The sequence below is a fragment of the Gallus gallus genome, chromosome 5 (genome assembly GCF_016699485.2).
Source record: "Gallus gallus isolate bGalGal1 chromosome 5, bGalGal1.mat.broiler.GRCg7b, whole genome shotgun sequence".
Classification (NCBI taxonomy): Eukaryota; Metazoa; Chordata; class Aves; order Galliformes; family Phasianidae; genus Gallus; species Gallus gallus.
This window is the reverse complement of record NC_052536.1, coordinates 37476301-37499269: the sequence shown is the minus strand read 5'-3', so window position 1 is coordinate 37499269 and position 22969 is coordinate 37476301. Positions and strand designations below refer to the sequence as shown.

The 22969-nt window shown below is 54.1% G+C and overlaps 1 protein-coding gene across 6 annotated transcripts in view; it reads left to right on the top strand.

The window, feature by feature from the left end:
- Positions 1 to 767: 767 nt before the first annotated feature.
- The window catches only part of LTBP2 (latent transforming growth factor beta binding protein 2), a 60697-nt gene continuing 38495 nt past the window's right edge, over positions 768 to 22969 (top strand). For 5 of the 6 annotated variants that reach the window (XM_040701990.2, XM_040701991.2, XM_015287677.4 and 2 more), the window contains exons 1-3: positions 1382 to 2060; positions 8413 to 8483; positions 11907 to 12144. In XM_040701990.2, the coding sequence (XP_040557924.1) occupies positions 1612 to 2060; positions 8413 to 8483; positions 11907 to 12144 (758 nt within the window). In that variant the 5' untranslated portion in view covers positions 1382 to 1611. Of the gene's footprint in view, positions 836 to 1381; positions 2061 to 8412; positions 8484 to 11906; positions 12145 to 22969 lie in introns of those variants that run through there. The other variant, XM_040701992.1, reaches the window with a different exon arrangement.

The window sequence follows — 22969 nt, the reverse complement described above, 5'->3', positions numbered from 1 at the left end:
AGCTGTCAGTGCTGAGGTCAAAGTCTGAACCTGCTCAGCCCTGCTGTGGGTACCTGCAGTGGGAAAGGCTGGAGGGAAACAGAGGGCAGTCAGTAGGTCCTGTGAGGGCCTGGAGGAGTGGTGGACATGGGAGATGAGTCTGTGTTCTATTGCAGCTCCTCCACGCATCAGATGGACAAGGGAGAATAGATAAATTCATGGGTTGACGTGATAACTTGTCTGCTAAACGCAGTGGTTGAGCTGCAGAATCTGGCCCCAAGAGTCCCTACCCTAAAGGCAGACATGAGGGTACAGTGAAAGGACTGCTCCACGCGCACCATGACCCTTGTATCCTCTTGCAGACATCCAGAAGCTGTTGTCTGCATCAGGATGCTCAGTGAGCCATACCTTCTGCCCGCCTGAGCTTGGTGTAATGAGTCCGGATTGGTGGCCGCTTGAGTGCACTCAGTGTGCTTCCCTGCCCTTCTTGCGTGCAAGGGCTGCAGTGAGCAGTCTCGGGAGCCCACCCCAAATACCTCATGGTGTTCAGCTGAAGCTGAGCCTGTGCTCCTCGGGGAGGACCTGCTCCTGCCCAAGATGGCCAACGGCAGTGGAGAGCAGCAGAGATGTGGCGGAGGATGAGGTCAATTGGGTATGTGTCTGCTAAGAGACCCCTGACATCCTTCTCCCCGCTCCCACTCTTCGCCCAGTCCTTCTCAGTGCATTTAAAGCAGCCACTGGGAGCCAACCTTCCACCCCCGTGTGCCCACACGGAAGAAGATAGGAGGATTTGACGTCTATTGATGGATGTGACTCCTGGAAGGCGTCTCTTAGCTGAAGGACCCGGAGCTTTCAGGTGAGTCCTTTTCTACAAGTAAACGCGTAAATCTCCGAGCTGGGTTTGGGGCTGTGTGAGAGCGCTGAAAGCAGACTGCGACGGCAGTAAGGCTCTTCACACCGGCGGATGCCACCAGGGCAGCAGGCAGGCAGAGGAGACGCTGCGGCTCCCGAGGGCCCCAGACGCCGGGGGGTGGCGGCGCGTCCCTCTGGCGCCCGCATCCCCGCTCCGCGCCCCCCACGGCAGCAGCCGCGGCCGCTGCCGCTCCCCGAGCGCTGCCGGCAGAGCCGAGGGCCGACGGCTCGCCGCGGACCGGGCAGCGGGGGCGGCGGGAGCGAGGGCGGCTCCCGAACCGGCGGAGCATCGGCCTCCCCGGCCAGGCAGGGGTTAAGGCTTCTCCGTTGTAGTTTGTTTCCCTTTGCCAAAGTGGGTGTTGCTGGAATGTCTCCTCTGCTAAGGAGGGGGGGCTGAGCCGTGTCCTCTGGAGAGGGGGGATGTCAGCATCAAAAAGACGCAAAAGGGGGAGGTTTCCAAAAATAAAACCCTCCATCCCCTCCAGGCTCTGGCAGTGCCAGAGGCGGGCGCAAAGGTGCTCGGAGCCGCCCGCGGAACGCCAGAGCTCGCCGGCGGGACGGCCGCTCTCCTCCCGCTCTTCCTCCTTCGGCGGGGCCGCTCGGCAGCCCCCGGCCCGGTCCCCGGCCCCGGCGGGCAGCAGGTGCTGGCGGAGCCCCGCGGGGAGATGGGGCAGTGAGGCGCGGCTCCGTCGGGCGGACCGGAGCGCAGCCCCCGGGGGGATGCCCGCCCCGCGCCGCCGTCCCTCGCCCGCCCCGCGGGCTGACAGCATGCGGGGCGCCGCGGCCAGCGTCTTGCCCCTCACCTTCGCGATCCTGCTGGGACTCGGCGACTGCCAGCGGGACCTGGCGGCGAGGCTGGAGCCCGGCGCCTCCCGCCGCGCCGATCCCCGCCGGCTGCGGGGACAGACCGCGCCCCTGGGGGCGACGGGCACCGCTCCCGGCCTGCCCCGGCCGCACAGAGCCCCCCCGGAGCCGGCCGCCCTGCCCGCCGCCCTCCGCCCCGAGCGCGGCCCCGCGGAGAGCCCCAACGACGGCCGCAGGCAGCGCCCCGAGCCCGGACTCGGCCCCGCGCAGGGGCTGCAGCCGTCCCGGCAGCGACCCAGGAGCGCGCTCAAGGCGCGGGTGGCGCCGCGGGCGAAGGAGCCGAACGGCAGAGGGAGGATGGCGGGGTAAGTGTGCGCCGCGCGCTGCGTGCCTCCCCGCTGCCCTCCTCGGGCGCGGCGGGACGGCCCTCCGGGAGGGGCGTGGAGCCGCGCTCCCATCGGAGCCCTCTGCCAGCGGCTGCCGGTCCCAGCGGCCGTCCCACGCGTGCGACGATCCGCTTTGCTCGCCTCGAGGTGCGAGAGCGGGGCGGCGCCCGCTGCCCGGCACACGGGGCTGCGCCGCGGGTAAGAGCGCCGGGTCCGGTGCTCCGCTGGCTCCGGTGGGTCGGGCGGCCGCGCGCTGCTGTGGGCAGTGGATGCTGCTCCGCCGCTCTCCGGGAGCCGTGCCCCGTGCTCGGCAGGGGGCTCGTTTGGCCCGGCGGGATGGAGCCTGGCTGCCGCGGCTCTTGCTGCAGGTACCCGGCCTCTTGGCTCCGTCCTCCCGTAATGGGCCCCTCGTAAGCGGTCCACACGGCAGCTTCCCGTGGCTTCGGCTGGCTCAGCCGGGGGAGGCTTCTATGAGCTGCCTGGCAGAGCCGCTTCCAGCTCCAGGCTCTGGCCACAGCCCTGAGGAGGTGGAGAGGAGATCATATGGCAGGGCCGCAGCTGCTCTGCAGAGACGGGGAGCCTGCAGCGAGACACACGGCGCGGTTCTGACGCACCCCCAGGCTCCCTGCTCTGCAGCTCCCCCTCTGATCCCCTGCGGCTGATGACCCTCACGATGAGTATCTCTGCCAGCCAGGACAGGCCGCTGGAGCCCTGGCACGGGCAGCCTGACTGACCCACGTGGTGGTGTGTTGGCTCTGTGCGTGAGCCGTGTGCAGGCTCTGGGTTTACTCTCTCTGACACGGGCAGAAATTCTTCTCCAGTAAGGGCAGGTATCTTCACTAGAGTGCAAAAGGCAGCTTCATCCCTGATGTTCTCTGTCCCTTGCTTGCCTCACTGCAAACCTTTAAGACAGAGGTGTCTCTGCATACCTTCTGCATGTTCCTGCATCCATGTAGTCTCTTACAACCACGCAACCTTGCTTTTCTTCCCAGTTATGTTTGACACATGAAGTCTCGATCCCTAATGGCAGGTAAGTGGCAGTTGCTGACACACCTATCCCTTGTTTTACCAGCCTCTCAGAGGGAGAGCGTATTGGACCGATTCCTTGGGAGACCCAGCCCTGGGCTCAGGAGGATGTTACCCTTCCTGCAGCTGACTGTTGTCAGCCTTCCTGTGGTGGGGTGGTAGGGCAGTGATCTCCCTGGGCAGCGTTTTCCAAGTCCCTGTGATGCCCTCAGTGCCAGCAGCTGGCCCACAGCGGCACCTGGGACTGCCCTGAGCCTCACACTGTGCGGAAGGGTGCTGAAGCTCCTTGAAAACAATGTCCATCCCACAGCAGAGGGTGTTGCTGCTGACCTGTTGTCAGTGGGATTCGGCTGCCTGGCGTACCCAGGGCTGCCGTGGGCCTCCAAGCCTGGGGGGATGAGGAGCCGTGCCGCAGTGCTGCGCTCCCTGTCCGTGTGCGCTCTGCTCTGGAAAGGGAGAGCTGAGAGGAGAGCTGCAATCCCCACGAACGTGAACTCTGGAACGTGCATCTAATGGCTTACTGTCAATGGCTTTCCATCTCTTCTGGAGTCCAAATCAGCGCTTTTTAAACTTCTCTGTGACCTGCTGCTTTTGGAGCTTTCACACACGAAAGCCGCACTGAAGTCACCGTCGGTGAGTAACCGCATGGCGCTGCTGCTCGCCCGGAGCTCACTGCCGCCTCCAGCCGCTCCGTGAGACTCCCTTCTTCCACCTCATCCATCTTCCCACATCCCTTGCTGCACCGGACACGTTTCCATCCAGGAAACTCAGGGCCCCTAAAGAACTTCAGTTCACGATTTCATTTTTTTGCCAGGTGGGATATTTTCTGTTCTGCCGTTCGCACTGCGCTCCCTCTACTCTCTGGTATGGTGACCTTCGGTTTCCCTTCCTCAGGTAGCACTGCAGGCTGTACTACACCCTGGTGCCGTTTATTTATATAGCTTCTTTGGCTTAAAATCCCAGCTGTGCGTGGGTTGCCTTTCCTCGTTCCCAAATCACAGCTTTCTGCTGGTACCTCTGGGGCCTCGCTCAGGTCATCACGCACACTGTGAGCCCGTGTCCTGGGCCTGCAAAACCTGCCTGTTAATCAGCACGACGTCCTCCTCTGCGCGGCTGTCCTCCCGCTTTGCTTGACGGCAGCATACCCAGAACTGAGTTTCTTGCTCATGGACTGTTTGGATGTGTCTGGTGCCCTGCTGTCTTTTATCACTGAGCAAGGGAAAAGATACAACACATCACTGCCTGCTTTCTGTGCCCTGCTTCCCTGCCTGTTTCCCAGTCCCCCCAGCCTGCTTTGCAGACCCGTACCGGAGCCCTCACTGCTGTGGATGAGCTGTTTCTACTCAGCGCCATGGAGCAGGTGGCTGCCCAGTTCAATGTGTTCAGACCTGTGTTTGAACTGTTTGTAGGTTCGTTCATGCAGCTTCTGGTCCATAGAATTCCTTTCCTCCTGAGTGTCAGGGTAGGCAGCTCCCAGGCCCTTGAAATGGCCCTAGCACCTGCCAGCTAGTGTGCTGGGTGTATTCCTCACTCAAGCTGGTGGTCCTGCTGCACACCATCGTATCCACCAATGACGTGGCCCTCTTTGTTCCCCTGCCCCATGCCTCCTGTTCTTTGAAAACAAGTCCTCAGTGATGTATACAAAATTGGAGGGGGATGGGTAACTGGGGAATACTCTGGGGAAGCCTCCACTTTTGTTGCCTACCTCACATCTGGGGACACGTGAGGCTTTTTGACAAGTAATCCCAGAGTGACAGGCTGGGAATTCCATCTTCTCCCTCCTGCTTTCCTTTTGTGCCTCGTGCGCCCCGGTTGTTGGGTTGTGGATGCTGCTCGTGGTCGTGCAGTCCTCCTTCACCCCGGCTTTGTGGGATACCGGCTCGCTCCGCAGCGTGTGTATAGGACTGCTCAGGCGTTGAGGCAGTTAATGCTGATGTGGACTTGGCAGAGCACTTTCAGTGGCTCATCGATGCCAGCAGCCTTTTGCTAATGTTCTTCATTGGGTCTGACTGCAAATATTTCATACGCAGCTGGACGGAGTTCACTGTCATGCAGCATAAAGGCAGACCTGGTGATCTAATAGTCCCCTGGCCTTCGGTGAGGATGCTGTGAATGACCCGCACGGAGCCAGCGGCTCTGGCAGCAGAGCACTGCGTGGAGTTGAAAGATGAGGCATGGATCGCTGTTAAAGCAAATGCTGAAAAAAAAAAAATGGTTCTGCTGAGTGCTTCAGAAACACTGTGTGATCACCACTAAGGCTGCGCACACGCTTAAACTATGTGAAGCCACGATCTTACTACTGTTTTCTAGTTTTCCTTCCCCCAGTGCTCATCGCAGTTGCACGGCTCGGGTTTCAAATAGCGCTGTGAAATCTTGCTGGCTTCTCTTGTGCTGGGTGCTTGCTTCCCACTTTGTGTGATGGGGACCTGACCCTGGCGTTGGCCTCTGGCTGAGGCAGCAAGGAGAGTTGTGAAGGATTGGCTTACTGTGGCTCCGTTGCTCAAGTTATGGGTTATGCTGGTGCAGCCAGCGCCATGCGTGGTACTTCTTAATGTGGAGGAAGCTTTGTGTCACTGAGCTGGGCTAGGAACAGCTCTGCAGGATGATCCGTGAATCCCATAGTAGTCCAGTGTTACAGACAGCCAAGTCTCAGCACCTGGGAACATCCCAAGCCATCTCCGTGGGCTGCCCAGGATGAGGGTGCATTGCCGTCCCATGGGCCAGCAGCCCCCTGGGGACGATGACACCAGGCTGGAGTGACCCTGCCGCTCCAGGAGCAGCCCTGTGTGCCCTCTAGTTCTGCAGTCTAGGAGCAGCCCCATGTGCCCGGGGGTGGCTCGTGCCTGAGCCATGTGCTTACCCTGGTGCTGGTGACAGCACGTGCAGCTGGCCAAGCACCACAGTAAACATGCCGTGCTCCTGAGACCCCCAGGGGCTTGAGCTGCATTCTTTGCGAGGCAGGGAAACCACACAGCATTCAACCAGCGCAGATGTCAACTGAACGCTGTAACTAGAGCCAGATGTGCCTGGCACTGGGTCCCGTGCAGCAAAGCCCCCAGAGCTGTTCTGCTGCTGCACGTGCCTCAGCTCACCTAACTGCTAACTTTGGGGTCCCTTAGTGGGAAATAGATCTGTTCCATTTTTGCCCTACATGCTGCTTCTTTCAGCATTATGCTCCCAGCTCAAGAAGTCCTCCCTGCCTCCACCTTTGCCTGTCCCCTCATCAGGGAGGCTGTGGAAAGAGGCGGCGCTCCCCTTCATGTGCTCTCTTTGCTCCCTGAGGAATTGCTCCCCTCTTAATGTGCCAGGCTGTCCTCTCTTGAGGAGCATCCCTCAGTGCTCGTGTTTCCCTTCTTCTGGGGTTGGCAGTGGTTGTCTGTAGCCAGTAGGAGTGTGATGAAGGCAGGGGAGGCTTGGCTTGAGAGCAATCAGGAACATATGTTTGAGACACTTAGACAAACCTTGAACTTTCCTTCCATCAAGAACCTACAGTGGGATTCAAGACCAAAACAGCTTCTTTGGAGAAAGTACTCACCATGCCTACAAGAAACAGCCTCTGATTATGTCAGCAGGTTGAAGTTAGGAAGAGAAAGGGCTCTGCCCTCTGGAGAGACTGGCACAATGTGGCTGGCAAGGTGTGTGCCATGCTCAGGGAAGAATGCGAGATGTGAGAGTCAAAGCAAAGATGCCTGTGCTGACGCTTGTAGTCTCTCAGCAGACCCGGATACCTGCTACAGCTCTACAATGGTTTTCTCCATTGATTCACACACCTTTAAAAAGCGTAAGGCCTTTTGTGGGCTCTTACACAGTTTGTAAATGAGAGTTCGCTTGGATACTTTCTGGGGAGGTCTTAAAGAAGAAATCCAGAGATCTCTGGGTTCATAGACAAAAAGCTGACAGCCAGTGCTGTTGCCCAGCCAGCCAGTGTGAGTGAATACAGGAATTACTTTGGCCCATTCTGTTTGCAGGAAGACACACAAAGGGCATTGAAGTACTTTCTCCAGGTAAAATCCACCTGGTTAACAAAATACTGATCCCGAAAGACCGGATAGCATTTTCCAAATGATGTGGCTTCTCAGAGCACTTCCACTTCCCGTGGGAGGCGACCATATCCCTACAGATGAGTTTCTTTGCCAGCACCAGGGCCATCCTTGCATGCCTGCTTGCCTCTCCGTTTGGCTCCTTTGAAGTGTGAGCCCCATACCCGGAGCTCTGGCACTTCTGGGGCTGCCATCTGACGTTGTGGGTATTCAGGAGTGCTGGTTCAGAGCGGGATCATCTTCTGACCCTGCTGCGTTCCTCTGAAAGTCAGTCTAGAAGACAAATGTGCATGTTTCCATGGTTCCTGTAAATTCTGTCAGAAGCCCTAACTGCCTCGTCCGGCGTTAGAAATAAACCACACTCCCAATTTGGTTTCCAGAGGCTTTCCAGAGCCCTCAGGCTGACTGTTTCTAACTTTGTATCTTTTGACAATCAGAGTTTCCCATCTACCTGGACATGCAGAGGTTATAAATTCCTTATACTTTCTCTCCATGGTGAGTACATACTATCGGAGGGCAACGTGCAGCTTGCTATCCTCTCTCCTTGTGGACATGTCAATGTGTGAAGTGGCAGAGACATCAGGGTTAGCTGCCTGCTTCAGCTCTGCAAGGCACAGTGGCCTGCGATTAGCACCTGAAAGCAGACAGTGAGGGCTGGTGGGGAGGATGCTGTCCGTCTGAGGGCAGTCAAAACATTCTTGCGTCAAAGTGCTGGAATTAGCAACCATGGAAGTGATCTGAGCCTGCTGGAATTAGGCAGAAATTGCTTTGCACTGGAGGATTGGTGGAGGTAAATGATCGCAGGGACACGGCTGCTGGCACGGTGGGCCTGCAGCACTCTGATAGGAGAGGATGTGTCTTCGACTGTGGCAGCCTAAGACTTGTATGGAGTGCAACAGCCAGACTGGAATGAGGCCTGGTTCACTCCCCAGTGCCACAGAAAAGAATACAGTGCCGCGAGGTTGTTAAAGATGGCAGCTGCTGGCCTCAGGGGGAGGGTGTTTTCTCCCAGCGCTGGGAGCTGAGCCCTGCCCCAGCTCAGAAGGCACTGTGCACACTGCTGCATTCACGCAGCCCTGGGGGGGGTCTCTTCCAGGCACTCAAACAACTCAGCCCTTGTCCGATGGGTTTTGATCTCAGCTGCTGGTCCATCTGGAAGGAAATATCAGATGCTGCAGGAAATAATTTGACGGGTGACTCAGAGGTGCTGGCTGCGGAGACCTCAGCTCCCCCTTCTCATCACTCCCTTTTGTCTCTGTGTTTAGGCCGAACGTCTGTGGGAGACAGTGCTGCTCAGGCTGGGCTGTGGCTCCTGGCACAAACCACTGCATCAAACGTGAGTACAAGCATCACAGCCCCAAAAAGCATCCCCAAAAGTGCCGTGGCTCCATGCTGGGCAGGGGGAACAGCCTCCATCCCCAGCACTGCCCCGAGCATCTGGCCTCGCTCGAGTGGCAGCAGCTGCCCAGATGTTCGGTGGGCCGGAGCTCGGCGTTGTTTGCTGCGGGGTCTCACAGTGCTTCAGCTGTGCTGGGATAATTGCATTAGCAATCGCCGTTCGGGAGCAAGGGGCCAAGGGCTGACTCACCTCCTTTCTCCCTCTCCCCCTCGTCCACAGAAGCCAAACGGTAGAGAGCATGCTGTGCTGCCAGACAGTGTCTGTAAACAGAGTGGGAGGCCAGCAATGGCAGCATCTTTCTCTCATTAGGGGTTTTTGTAGGAGCCGTGGATCTGGGCTCGCGGCCATGCAGGCTGCTGAGCGCCTGCTCAGGTGCCGCTGTTCCTGAGGATTAATTAAAAGGACACCATCGACGCGATCGGGCCCGACAGTGTCACCCCAACAGGGGATGTGAAATCTCAGTCGGGACTTGGATGAAGACCGGTGGTGTGTAAACAGCGCCGGGTTCCCGGCTGCCTCCCTCCATGGACTTTTCCGCTGGAGATGCTTGGCCGTGTTTAAGGCTGCGAGTGCAAGCTGAACAGCCCGTTCTGCTTAATTTCTGCACCGTAATGTTGTGTAATTTGTGATCCCATGCTCCTTGGTGTGGGACGTATCAGGGAAGTTAGCAGGGGTTTGATGTGGGGAATATCAGGGAAGTTAGCGGGGTGGAAGCACAGCAGGGGGAGGATCTGAGCACAGTGAAGCAGGGAAGAAATTGGCATTCAGGTTGTGGGAAGGACCTCAGCTCCGGTGGGTCTGAGCCTGGGTGCAGGAGGAGGGTGGGCCAAATGCTTACTTTAATCCAGTTGCTGACACCTGCTGAGCACAGTGAGTTCTTCCTTTTCCACCAATGCTTTTCTGGGGACTCCTGCAGCACCTCCGTGCGGGGCTGAACTCAAACCTTAGGCAGAATTCCCCAGCCTGCTGCTCCAGCTGCTAAGACTAAAAAGCGCAGTAAGGAGTGGGGAGTTTTCAGAGAGCCAGTGGCTGGGAGGATAAAAAAGAGAAATGTCTCACCTGGGGACAATGGCATTTGCTGGTGAGATGAAAGTAAGCTAATGGAGTTAAGGAGGATGACCTCACAGATAGCTTAGCTGATGCCGATCAGCTCGTCTTGCCCCACTCAGACTGATTCCTTCCCCTGTGCTGAAGAGCAGGGGAATGCTCTTGCTCAGACTCACAACGTTAATTCATCTATCACAGCAGTGTGTGCCATGGTTCTCTGCTGCTTCCCCGGGTAGCAGTCCTGGCTGGGCTGGTGAAGCAGAATGAACTTTTTTTTTTGCCATGGATATTTTAAAGTTTAAAGGAAACATTTTTAATTGGCGCGCTGGGAAGGGCTTCATAAACCCATCCATTTTCTAATCTTGTACACATGAGCTCATGGTTAAAATGCCTGATGGACATGGAGAGTTTTTTGCCGCCTCTGCTGTGGCCTTGGATGGTTGCATTCGCAGCTGGGGCTTTCTGCAAAATGGAGATGACATTCATGTGCTCACTCCTGTCCTTTGTCTTCCGTTTGTCTTCTGACTGTCGACTTGCAAAAATCTCTCACTTGTATTAATTGTCCTTTCCTTCTGGGTTTTCTAAGGCGGTCAGAACTTTAGTTAGAACTGAGATTACACATTATTTTGCATCAATAAGCAAACTATCCCATGAGCAGGTGGACTAAATCACCCCAGTGGTACAAGTCCAGACCCAGAGCCAGTGCAGAGCAGCAGGGACCCAGAGTTTGAACACCATCTTGCAATACCTTTGCTTGGTCCCAGGCCTCGTTTGTCTGCAAGGTGATGGGACAGCCGCGGAGCTCAACCTTCCTTTGCGCAGTCCTGCCTGCCTTGCCTGGCTGACAAAGCCACACCACACTTGTCCTCTGCAGCCTTACGTTGCTGCAAGGACCTTGTGCGTAGGCTTGATGTGCCAGGGAGCTGCTACATGCCTTGGGACAAATGAAGGTTGTTACTGAAAATACTTCAGAAGTGTTCCAAGTCTCAGCATTTATTAAGAGTTTCTGAGACACTTGCTTTTGCTTTCTGTAAGACCCCAGCCCCAGGAGCAGGTGATTACATGAGACTATAGTAAGAAACAAGGAGTGGCTTTCATCTCACCAGAAAGTATTTGTAACTGGATGGGGAGAGGCATCTCTGAGCAACCCTTGAGCTCAGAAGCCACAAAGCAAAGAGAAAGTCTCTAGATGATCTCTAGATCTTTCTGTTGCCCAGAAAAGCAGCACTTCCCACAGATGTGTTTGTATTTCCTGGTAATAAGTGCAGGGTGAGAACAGAGCCGTGGAGGGAGAGAGGTACTCATGGAGCCCCAGCAGCTGTGCCCGGTGGTAGTGGGATGTCAGACCTTCTGCAGCCACCTGAGGCAGTCCTGGAAACAGGTCTGAGCAGAAGTGCTGGCTACACACTGCAACCTGTCCACAAGGTTTCTGTGGGGCTGAAGCTTAATATTTGTCTTGCATCATCTGGGGAGGATTCACCACCTCCTGCAAGCCAACCTTTACCTTCCCTTCTTCTTTGAAGGAAGACGCTGATTTTCAGTGCCTCCTCAGTTATGCTTGCTCAGGGTGTCCAACCTGGTCCTACCTGAGCGACCTGTGGTTCCTTGGCTCTTGCTAACTGGGTTATAAACCCAATTTGGCATCTGTTAACTTGGGAAGTGTTAGGGTCCAGCTTATAATTAATAGCACTTTCCTCCCAGGGTGCAAACTGAAGCTGATGTGCGGTAATTAGGAACACACGCAGGCTTGGAGAGTGATTTGGGCATGAGGTTAATGAACTGTAAGTCCCCATAGCTGTGAAGGAATTTGAGGATGGTGACTCCAAAATCAGCTGTGGAGGGAGAGCTGGCAAGCTCTGGAGGGGGCAGGAAGGGGCACCATTCAAATCAGACCCCAAGGTGTAATAAAACAAAAAGGTAGCATACAAACCACACCCGGGAGGCTGCATTGGAGCACTGCTGTCTTCCTCCTCTGTGTCTGCTGGCTGCTTCTCTTGTGATGGTTACCTACCGTTGGGTTTGGATTGAGGTCCTGTTCCTGCCCAGAGCAATGAGCAATGCTGGAGGCTATATGCTCTCTGTCGACAACAGTGCCCATTTTTTTCTTTCTTGCTTGAAAAGTGTTCTGCTGAGACCCGTGGGGAGAAGTGGGAACAGAGGAGTGTACGGCTGAATCTTTCTCCTATTGAGCAGAAGACCGCTTGCCCACAGAACAGAGATAGAGTCATGCCACTTGTGCTGCCCCACGTCCCAGCATCAAACGTGCTGCGGGGAGCCCCGCGTCCTGCTAACCTCCCTTCTGTGTTCCCCCAGCTGTTTGTGACCCACCGTGCCAGAACAAGGGCTCCTGCAGCCGGCCCCATGTCTGTACCTGTCGCTCGGGCTTCCAGGGCTCCAGATGTGAAGAAGTCGTCCCTGAGCAAGAGTACCACCCACCCAGCATTGCCCTGCAGCCCCCTGCGGGCTCCCTGCGGAGGAGGACTGGCACAGCTGAGCGGGATGCCTCCCCACGAGAGGCTCAGGCACCTGTCCCACGACATGCACCCACCAGGTAAGTCTCCCCAGCTTGTGTACTGCTGTCCTCTCAGGGGTGCTCTGCTTGTCCTCAGGGTGGTGTCACAGTCCCCAGCACAAACAGGGATGCAGTCCTCCAGGGCGGGAGCAAACCTTGACAGCTTGCCTGTGTCCTTTGAGCAGCCTGAGTGGGGACAGCAAGCTGGGGAGTGGGCTTAAATCTCTTTCCAAAGTGGTAGTGTCCATTTAGCACCCATGGGAAGTTACGCAGATCCAAGGTGTGCTGTCGAATGCCAATATAAGCAAAATGATGATACATGTAGCACCTCAAAGGTATATTCTCTCAGGCTCTAGACATTGTTGGGTCAGATGTTCCCTGCTTTTGTGTCACCCTGCTGTTGCTTGAGTCATTTTTGTACCCAAGCAGGTATGGAAGCAAAGACACAGCTACTGGTGTTAGGCGAGGTTTGTACAGGAGATGTATTGCAAGGAGCCCATTGTGCTCAAGGTGATAACTGTGGCATCATCTGTTCTTTTGTGTAAAGAAGAGCCCATGGCTTCAGCCCAGCTGCCTCAAGCTGGTTCTGAGATGCTCTCACACTGTTAACCAAAGCCAGAAATCTTGGTGCCCAAATGAAAGGCTGTCTGATGGGAACCAAATTCAGCAAGGCCAAGGTGATTCTGGCATGGAGAGGTGGCCAGGCCTGTTCCTTTGCTGCCTGGGAGAGGTTGGTGCACAAGTGAGCAGGCAGCCTTAGCACATGCCTGCGATCCCACTCATGGCTGATGAATGTCCCCATGGCAGTGACCTCTTCCCACCCCTCTGTGTGCAAGGGCTGGAGAGGAGGGGAAGTGGTGCCCTTGCAGATACACCACCTGTTTGTGGCTTTCCCAGTAAGGAACATGACCTCAGACTCTGTGCAGAGGCATGAAACTGTGCAGGCATCGGCAGAGTATTACTGGCCAGACAGACTCAGTGCCTAGTGATTGCTGGGCTGGGAGTGCTGAATGCCCAGCTGCCTGCTATACCTTAAATCCCTTGGCACCATCCCAAAGAAATAGGACGCCGTTAAGGATCTTGCCATGCCTTTCTCCCTCATTCCCCATGAAGGCCGTAGGACGTCACCCCATTCCTCACTTCAGTGAGAGCTTCAGATGGATATTCGTCCTTTGCAGCACTGCGTGGACTGGTGGAGGGCTGCCTGTACCCTGCCACTGGTTCACATCTGTGTGCCTAGCTTCAGCCTCTGGGCATTTGACTGTACTACTCGGTTGCTCGGGTTCTGTGCAGGGACAATATAACATATGGTATACAACCGCCACACTGCAAAGTCTTGCTGCTGTTTGACAGATTGTTCCCAGCTATTTTTGAGTGTTCCCTTCAGCCAAGTGCAGGAGGGATATCCTAGGGAATGCTATGCTGCCAAGGGCACTCCTGCTGCTGTTGCACCCAGTTGTGCCTTCCTACTGCTTGCTTTGCACTGCCACTGTTGTAATCTGGCCCCTGCATGAGCTGGCTTCGTCCGATAAACCAGCAAAACACTAACACAGCAAAATTAAGGATTATTTCCTGCCTCTTCCGTGAGCTAAACTGGATTATTGAGAAAGCACAAGGACCAGTAGGAGTGAACAGAATAGCAAAGCTAGCAGTGAAGGGAAGGAAGGAGATGCACTCCCCTTCTGGGTGAAGCCACTTAGCGGAATGGTCATTTGTCTCATGAAACTGTGCTCTCAGAGCATCCTGAATGTGGAGCCTGGTTCTTGCAGTTGCAACATCATCTGTCTCTGCTCTACTTCTGATGTACTTTCTGTGCTTTTGCATCAGCTTTCGTCAATACAAGTGCTCCATAGAAGCAAATACAGGAGGTGTATTGGCCTTCCCAGAACTGGGTAGATCTTGCTCAGATTTGCAGGTACGAGGATCGGTTCTTAGGTGCTGCCAACACTGGTTCACTTTCATTAGGGCTCAACTGAACAAGCCTGAGAGCTTCAGCAGACTTTCCAGACCTCAGTCTCCTCCTGGGTAACGATGAGTCGTGCTAGGGGCACACTGAACTCTTCTAGTGAGCCCACTGTAATCCCACAGCAGCTGGCTTGCTTGTCTGGTTTGTCAATAAGGAAGCATAGAAGAAGCTTTTGGGTGTCTCAGTGAACTGAGGGCACCGGTGGTTACAGGTCCCAGCTGATGTGAGGTGGCTTTTAGATCCAGGACAAACAACCAGTCCCCAACCTCCCTGCATGTTCTCATTGCTAGCAAGGAGGAATCGCACAAGAGGAGGAGCTTACAGACTTCCAAGCCCCTTCTTGCTGTGCCAAGACAGGAAATCAACCCTCACATGAGTGAATTTGCTTTTTGTTTTTGTTTATTTGTGTATATATTGGCTTCATGTGTGTTTATTTGCACGGAGGTAGCAATCAGAAGCTCTGAAGTCATGCACTAGAACAATGCTGTATTAGATGTTGAATAAACACTCAGCAAAACACATGAATTCTCCCCAGAGACCTGCTCGCTGAGAAGATATGGTTCTGCTTTCACTACGTCCTGAAGGGAGTCTTCAGGCAGAGGCAGAAAAGCAGCATCATGGGTTATTCAGAACATTTTTGGATCAAAATATTCCCCGCTTCCCTGAGAGGTGGGGCTGGCTTAGCATGGTTTCTTATCCTCCGCTAGTCAGACTTGCCAGTGATTTATATTTAAAATTGCTACCGAAATACTTAGAAAAATTGATGAAATTTTCCCAGTGTAAAGGAAACCAGCAGTCTTGTTCTGGTTACTGTGGCGTGCCAGTGGCTGTGCTAGGCCGCAGCTGGAGAGCCTGGCGTCAGGCTGTCCTGCTGTAGGAGGCTCTTACTGGTGTTTTCTTCAGGAATAAGAGCTTCTGCTGGCACCACTGCTCCGGAGAGGCACAGGAGTGACAGGAAGAGGCACCAAATGGCTTTCCACCTGGAACTTTAGTCCTCCTGGGACTAAAGAAGAAGAACACCCAGCCTTCTTCAGGCTCAGCACTTGCAGAGGAGAAGATGTGGCGAGGCGATGGGCAGCTCTGGGATTACTTTGCTGACTGGAGCTGGTGATGCTCGAACTTTCATTCCTTACAATACAGGTTGGGAGACGCATACCATTCCCCAGGTCCCTTCAGCAGGCTGTGGCTCAGTGAACATTTGAAGCTGGACAGCTGAGAGAGCACATGGGGACCTGCTAGCTGACACAGAAGCTGGGAGAACCTGGTGCTGAGCTGTTTGGAGCAGAGAATACTCTGGAGAGCAAAATCCTGGGAGCGCTGGAGGCCTTCTCAGCATGGGCCAGCAGCAAATCCTCTCTCATCTTGATCTCAACCTGAATCTCTGCCCGGGGAAGCGAAGTCCCGCTGGACGATTGCGCGGGTGGAGCTGCACCTCAGCCCAGAAGCTGAGCTAAATGGAAACAGCTTTATTTTCCTAAGGCTGGAGTATCAGAATAATTCCTGTTTGTATAGCAGGAGGTGGAGAGGGCTCGGTCCCCTGGCCCTCCGGCCGGACTCTTGGCTGCTCTGTGGCCACCTGTCCCAGGCATGGAGGAAGGAGCTGGGGAGGGAACCGCCACTGCCACCAGAGAAGGTCACTCCTATGGAAGCAGGGTACCTGTGTGCCAGGGTGCCTGTGTGCCAGGTCTGTGTCTGTGAGGCCCTCTTGCACAGGAAGGGTGCGTGTGCTGAGCCAGGCAAGCAAGACACCCTTTCTTTTCAGAGAAAAGAAGAGGTAACCGGGACCTGCAAAGCGTTTTCCCAGCAACCCGGGCAAGGGAAGAGGAAATAGCTGTGGTACAAGGTGCTGAGACACGGCGCAGACAGCTCAGTACAGCTAAGCCCTGGAGAGTGGGGAGCTTCCTCCGAGAGGGCTCTGTTTGGGCAAGGCAGTTGCTAGGAGGTGCCTGCTGTTTTCGGGATGGGAAAGGAAGAAAGCTGAGTTGCAACATGCCCACCGCCCTGCCTCCTGATCTCAGAGCCTCTCTCCAGCACCCAGGAGGAGCCATCTCCTCCCTTCCTGACTGGAGGACGGGCTGCATGCAGCCCTGGAGGAGCTGTGGCAAGCGCTGCTGGCCTGGAGACGCTGGGAGCCTTGCGCCAGCAGGGAGGCTCTGCCAAAGCCATTCTTCTCTCTCTTGGAAGCTACTGATGAGAAGAGCAGGGAGCAAGCAGGAGGCAGGAGCTTGGGTGTGCGGCAGAGGTTGCTGGATGGAGAAAGTATGTTTTCCCCTCCTTTTGAAAAATAGCTGAAATAACTCATCCTGGTTAGGAATCAGCTCCTGTTGTGGTGGTAAGTGCCCCGTGTGCTCGTTTACAGAGGAGAATGAAACCAACGATTGTCACTTTAGTGGCCACGGATGGTAGTAAAGCTCTCCGCCCTCTCAAAACGTGACACTGAGAGTCGTGGCTTGGGCAAACCAGCTTAATTAGCTCGTTGTCATTGAGGACCAGCAAATAGAATGAAAATCAGAGCAGTATCTGTTATTTGAATATGCTGCTCCAAGCAGAGACAGGTCTGCCTCCGTTGTTAAAGCAACATCTGGAGCCTTCTGACTTGCCAGCTTTGAACTTTCCAAGCTTATGAGAAAGAGAGGAGCTTTCTTACTGCCTTACTTGGGCTGCTGCTGAGCGCCCAGGGCAGTTTGTCCACTGTGACACATGAATAGCTCTGGGGAGGTCAGTACCATCCTCACACCTACTGAACACACTCTTGCTCTTCTGGTTACTTAAACCCACTTTCCATTCGTGAGAGTTACAATGTATTAATACCCAAATAGCTACAGAAGTAAAAGCCTCCGGGCTGATAAACCCCTCCGTGGAAACGCAGCCCCATTACATGGGCTGAGAGAGGTTTCCTCCTTTGCTTGGGCTGATAGCAGCTCAGCGGGTCCATAGCGCGTGGCTTTGAACTCATAGTGAAATGCTGGTGCCAGCCTTGCCTTCCCCACTGCAGCATGTTTACGTTCGTTACTCGAACGGCATGTTTTCCTAATGCAGATGAGTCCTAATTGCAGCTTTCTGAGGTGCTTCCCTTCGGCAATATAGTTCTCACAAGGTGGCCAAGCATTTATGTTCCTTGACCCAAAGCCAACTAGTGGATATGAGCAGATACCTGAGACCTTGTTAAAACATTGAAACTGAAAAGCCAGTGCCAGTCCGTGTGAGGATATGGGAGAAAGAGATTCCACTCAGGGCAATGAGATCTCCGTAAGCTCCAGAGCTCGGCCCCTCTCCTGTTTTGACACAGCTGAAAGCTCTTGGCAGGCTGTCTGGGAAACCTAAAGGAAAAACTCAGGCTACCCAAGAGGAGTGTAAATGTCATTTTTCTTACATAAAAATACTTCTATTTTTAAATTATACGATACACCTTCTCTAGCCTGGCACTAGATACACTTGCTCTACTTTCTGGTGCTTTAAAGCTGTCAGCACCATTCTGTTTTATGTGTTTTATGTATTTACTTCCTAGGGGGTTGCATAGGCTTCAGAGCAGCAGGAGGATAGCTAGCTTTTCAGGCTCCTTTGAAACTCCAAATATGGTCTTTATATTAGGCCTGATCCTTCTGCATCTCACTGGGAGTGATTTCTATAGCTTAATTCAGCCTCTTGGCCTTGGGAGAAAATGCTCAGATGCATTTTTCTTTCTACCTGAAGGAAAAATGCTGCTGCTGTCGAGAGTGGGGTGCGTGGCAAATGCGATGTGCCTGTGGTGGAAGTAGTACAGAAAATGCAGATTACAGCCTATTTTGTACACTGCACATCTATCACTCGGGACATTCATGCCAATACAATTTATATAGCAATTGTTTTAAAAAGAAAGATATTAAAAGCATTAAGGCCACACGATCAAACGCTGGAGAATTTTCCCCTACTGCCTGTATTTGGTTTGTCTCCCAGCTTTTGTTCGGTTCCCCCGTGCATATGAATTGTGCTGTAATTTCTCATACCTGATCACTTGCTGCCTTTTTTGGTTTAAGCTGGTACTTATGCCAAATCGAAGCCGTTCTCTTTGGTTTTGAGTGCTTCTTTAGTTCACCCAGTGCTGGCAGGATGCAAGAGGTGGATTGACGCCGATTTGGCACAAGGAGTGGTTGAGGTGGAGATGCAGAAGTCCCCGTAAAAAGCACGTGGTGCAGCAGTGCTCTGAGATGTGCTGCCCTAAGCAGTTGGTGCAGGTGGGACTGGTACCCAGCAATCTGCACCGCTCCGTTTTTGGCTCGAGGTGCAAACACTTGCGTGGAATTGCTCTTCAGGGACATACAGAAACTAAGTGTATGGGCAGGAACTAAGAAGGGGTTGAGTCTGGAAAAATATTATCTGTTACAGATGAAGGAAAAAATCCTCCATGGAAGGAAGAAATCTGGAAGAAGGAGAGGCTGAAGTTTTTCAGAGTAGAAGCGAACGGCAAATTAGGCAGCAGAGAGTAATGAGGTGTAGCTTCATTTAAGAGACCAACCGTGCTTAGGACATTGAAGGGAGAAGAATTGATTGCATGGGCTCTTTTCCTGTGCTCCCTGGGGTCCTACACTGGGTCGATGTGGTTTTCATTGCCAGAAAAGATCTTGACAAACTGGGAGGAATTCTGAGAAGTGCACGATGCCTGGGAGGAAGCTGAGGGGAATGGTTAACAGATTCACGTCTGCAAAGCTGATCCAAAAGTTGGCCGGAGAGCATGGGGAGCATGCTCAGAGGCTGCAGCTATCTGGAGGGAGCAAATTGCATGTATTACAACTGCCTGTACCTTGGCAGGGTGGCCTTGATAATTTTTCAGCTGCAAGGCTTTCTACAACACTAAACTCTTCCAGGGATGTAATGACAGGCTGATAATGACCTTGGAACTCTGCCTTTGCTGTCACTGAGGGGCTGCTCTGCTGAGGGCTGGAGTGCAGGTAATGCTTGCTCCTGGTCACTTTCCACTGTGCCAAAGCCTGCTCCTCCCTGCTGGTGCTCAGTGTGCATGCTGAAGGTTATGTGGGAGAGATGTGAGAGCAGGTCCATTCTCCCTGTAACATGGACCTTGCCACCAGGCACCACAGATATGTGACCAGGAGTGCCCCTGGCTACCAGCCAGGCTGTAGTCTTGTGACTGTTGAGCAGCTGGAGGCATGGTGCTTTTTCTGTTAAAGAACTAATATTTGGGGTGCTCATTCCCCAGTTTCTGGCGATACTGAGACATAGGACAGGACAGGACAGGATAGGACGGGATAGGACGGGATAGGATGGGATAGGATGGGATACGATAGTTCAATTGGAAGGGATCTTCAAAGATCATCAAGTCCCACTGCCTGATCAATTCAGGGCTGACCAAAAGTTAAAGCATGTCATTAAGGATATTATGCAAATACCTCTTGACTTCGAGAACATTGACTTCGAGAGTGGCAGGAAAGTGTAATGTTCCTACACAGCTGTCATGGTTCAGTACTGTAAGTGAGGGAGCGCTGTGTGTGGCAGGAGATGGAGAAGCATGAGGAGACTTAACTAAGTGGAGCTAACAGGTCCAAAGGCCAGAGCACTCAATCCGCATACAAGCCACTACTTTACATTGAAATACATCCTAGTTCTGAAGTGTTCCCAGGGTGAGTGGGTGTCTTTCATCACTGTAGATAAAAAAGCGTCTTAGGATTAAACACATTTCCTCTCCACCTTGTGCCCTCTGGGTATACTTTACCCCCACTGGCATGCCTGCATTGGGAGAGGCTTTGCCTGTCCTCTGTGTAGAACAGGGGAAGGCTGCTGTCTGCCCCTGCTCCCCAGGGCATGTGTGGGTGTAAGGATGAATAGGGTGATGTGTTTCCTCAGGGCTTTGAAGCTGGCAGCCAAGTGGAGGGAGTTGGTGTTTCTCATCAACAGGATGAACATGAGACTCAGCACTCATTTTGTCCCTTCTGTAAAGGGGGAGAAGTCACCCCAGCTTCATTTTGGCCGGCGCCTCTGCCGGAGGTTTCATCAGACGGAGATGGAGTCAGCACCATTTGATGGGTCAGATAGACCTCACCAGTGACATGTGCTGCTGTGCCAGCCCAACGCCATGCCCTTGTGCGGGGAGCCCTCCTGCAGCCACTTTGGGTCTGGACTGCTTCCAGGGAAGCAGTTGCTTGCTCCCTAATGTAAGAGCGTGAAGACGAGCAGTGACAGAGTGGCAGATGGCATGTGTGGCACGTGTGGCAAGAGAAGGACGCTGCACGTCAGTAGGGAGAGGAGCAGAGATGTGTGAGCAGCCGCTTTGGCCAGGGAACAAATCAGACCTGCAGGGACTGCTTAGGAAGAACCCGTTAGCTGCCTGTGCGCTCACAGAGGTTCGTTTATTTGGTCTCTGGCAGCTTCTGAGCTGATAAAAATAGCATTCACAGCCCATCTCCTCACTCCCCTTTCTCTGTGCAGCAGCAGTTGGATCGGATGCTGAAGGGTTTTTTTCAGTTGCTTTGTGTAAATGCATGCAAGCAAGGCTATTGTTTGCGGAGATGCTTCTGGTGAAGATCTCCTTGAGGTGCCAGCCTGCCGCCCCAGGGTGTTGGCTGACAGGGCAGGGACTCCTGTGCTTTGATCTGGTCTGCCCTCTGCACCTGTGCACGCTTGTAAAGTGTTTATTCCATGCTGGGGCAAGAGTAGATGGAGCAGGGTAGTAAATTCCAGCTCTAGAAGAAGTAGCACCAGGCAAGCTGGCTTGAGTGCTGCAGGCTGGGTGGCTGCAGAGGACAGCAAGGGAAGCACAGGGGTGGTGGTCCAGAGCTGTGTGTTTTGTTGGTGTTCGGGCTCAGTAATGAAGGAGGGCAGTGACTGGAAAGAGGAAAGGGGAGCAGCACCACCAAAAAGGTATTGCTGCACCTCAGCACAGGTTTTGGGAGGCCCTAAAGCATCTGCACTGCTTTGGAGGCCACAGCAAAGAAGAGGTCAGATTGATGGTGGAGGGACTGAGTGTGGTGTTTGCTGTACTGCAGGCTTGCACATCTCTCGCTGTGGTTTGCACTTGGAGATCCAGAGAAATCTAGGCCAGCCACCGTCATACGTCAAGGGGAACAGGGAGATGGAGGTGCTACAAGGTGACAGGGGAGACAGCCTGAAGTGGGGCCACACTGGGTCAGTGGTGGCTCATTGGTAGCTGTGCTGAGGGACAGACGAGGAGTCTGGGTGCTGCATTGCTCCTTGGCTTCTGAGCTTTCTCTGTTGCTCGTGGGGTTAATAAACTGAGCCAAGATTTATAGGCGTTGTGTGGGTGGGCTTGAAGTCAGGTGCCTTGTATGGTGCGGTTTCCCCCCTACTCCCTGAGTCCTAACAGAGCTGTCTTCCTTGTCAGCATGTTTGTGAGCTAATTGATAATAGGCTTCAGTGCTCTCTAAGCAATGCTCCCCCTCTGTGCTCCAGGTCCCGCAGCCTGAGCCGTGAATCCTGTCTGCCTGCTGAGGAACCTGCTTGGAGTCCAAGAAAGGGGAAGTTTCTGGTCTGTGGTCAATTTGCTGCTTTCCAAGGCTGGCTGCTTCCCTCTTCCCCTGTAGACACAGACACTGGTGTGGAGGCTGCCCATTCTTCTGTGATGCTTTAGTGGAAAATCGGTAACCGCAGAGCATTACAAAGGGGGAAGTGAATCACTGAGTTTGGTCCCCGTGGCCCCAAGTGGCGAGGGCGGCAAGCCAAGGGGACAGGCAAACATACAAGACAGATAGTGAGCATGTTGTTTGGTGTTTCAAAAGCAAGGGAGAGCCCTCTTGTTGTCCTGGCAGGTTATCAGGGGCTGAGCATGACTCAGCCCCCGTCCTGGCTGCGAGCTCTCCTTCTGGAGCGGCCTGTGCAGGCTGAGGCTGGAGGAGCCGGGGTGGATCCCTGCTGTGGGGAGCCTTTCTCCGTGGCCCCGTAGCCTGCTGTGGGGTGCCCTGAAGGCGATGGTCCCTACCGCGTGGGTCCTGCCAGAAAGGCACTGCTGCCCTCCCTGCTCCCCGGTCAAGGAGCAGCAGATGCTCTGGGAAGGGCTGGCCAGCAGGAAGCAGGTGGCTGCAGCTGCTTCCCAGGGGACAGGCAGGCGGCTGGTGGCGAGCAGCCTGGGGAGCGTGGGTCTGGAAATGGGGCTCTTGGGAGACGGTTCCTTCTCTGAGGGTGTCCAGTCTTCACTTTTGGTTTGGCCAACGCCTTCCCTGCTCCCCACTGTTTTCCTCCTGGCACACACCCCTTGCTCCTAAGCAAAAAGAAACAAATCCAGCGAGGGGGTGACTTTCTTACCCTTGTCCAGTGACCTCTGGGGTTGGCACCGCTGCCTACACTGTCCAGGTTTCACTCTCCGCAGTGCCTCTGGCTGTCTACCCTGTTGTGGTCAGCCAGACTTTGGCTAGGGAAAGGGTGAGACAGCCGGGATGAAACAACAGTAATACTCCTGTGGCACTTGGCTCTGCATTCCCTTTTATGCAAGACGCAAAAAACACCCATTCCCAGCTTGCTAGCAATGCAGCCAAAATCAACACTTGAACAAAGAGCAGCCGATAGAAGCAAAATCCAGGAAAGACTGAGGTGTTGCTGGTGGAGAGAGGGAAGTGCTTTGAAGAGTTTGCCACCCGTGCTTCCAGCCCCAAGGAGGATAGCTGCCCTTGGGTCACTGAGAGAAGCCACAGCTGTACATCTGCTTCGATACCTCGTGGCTTTTGCTTACCCACATGGACCGAAGTCACTCAAAGTAACCAGCACATTCTTCAAATAACTTTCTATGTGCCGTGGGTTAGGAAAACAGTATTGTTTTTTGGACCCCAAGTTCTTGGTTGTTTAGCCTTGTTTATTGTGATTCGGCTTATTAGACTTGAAATCACAGGCTTTTAAGGAAAAATGTGGTTATTCAGAGAACAGCAGTCTTCATGTTCATCAGCATGGTTGCCAGGA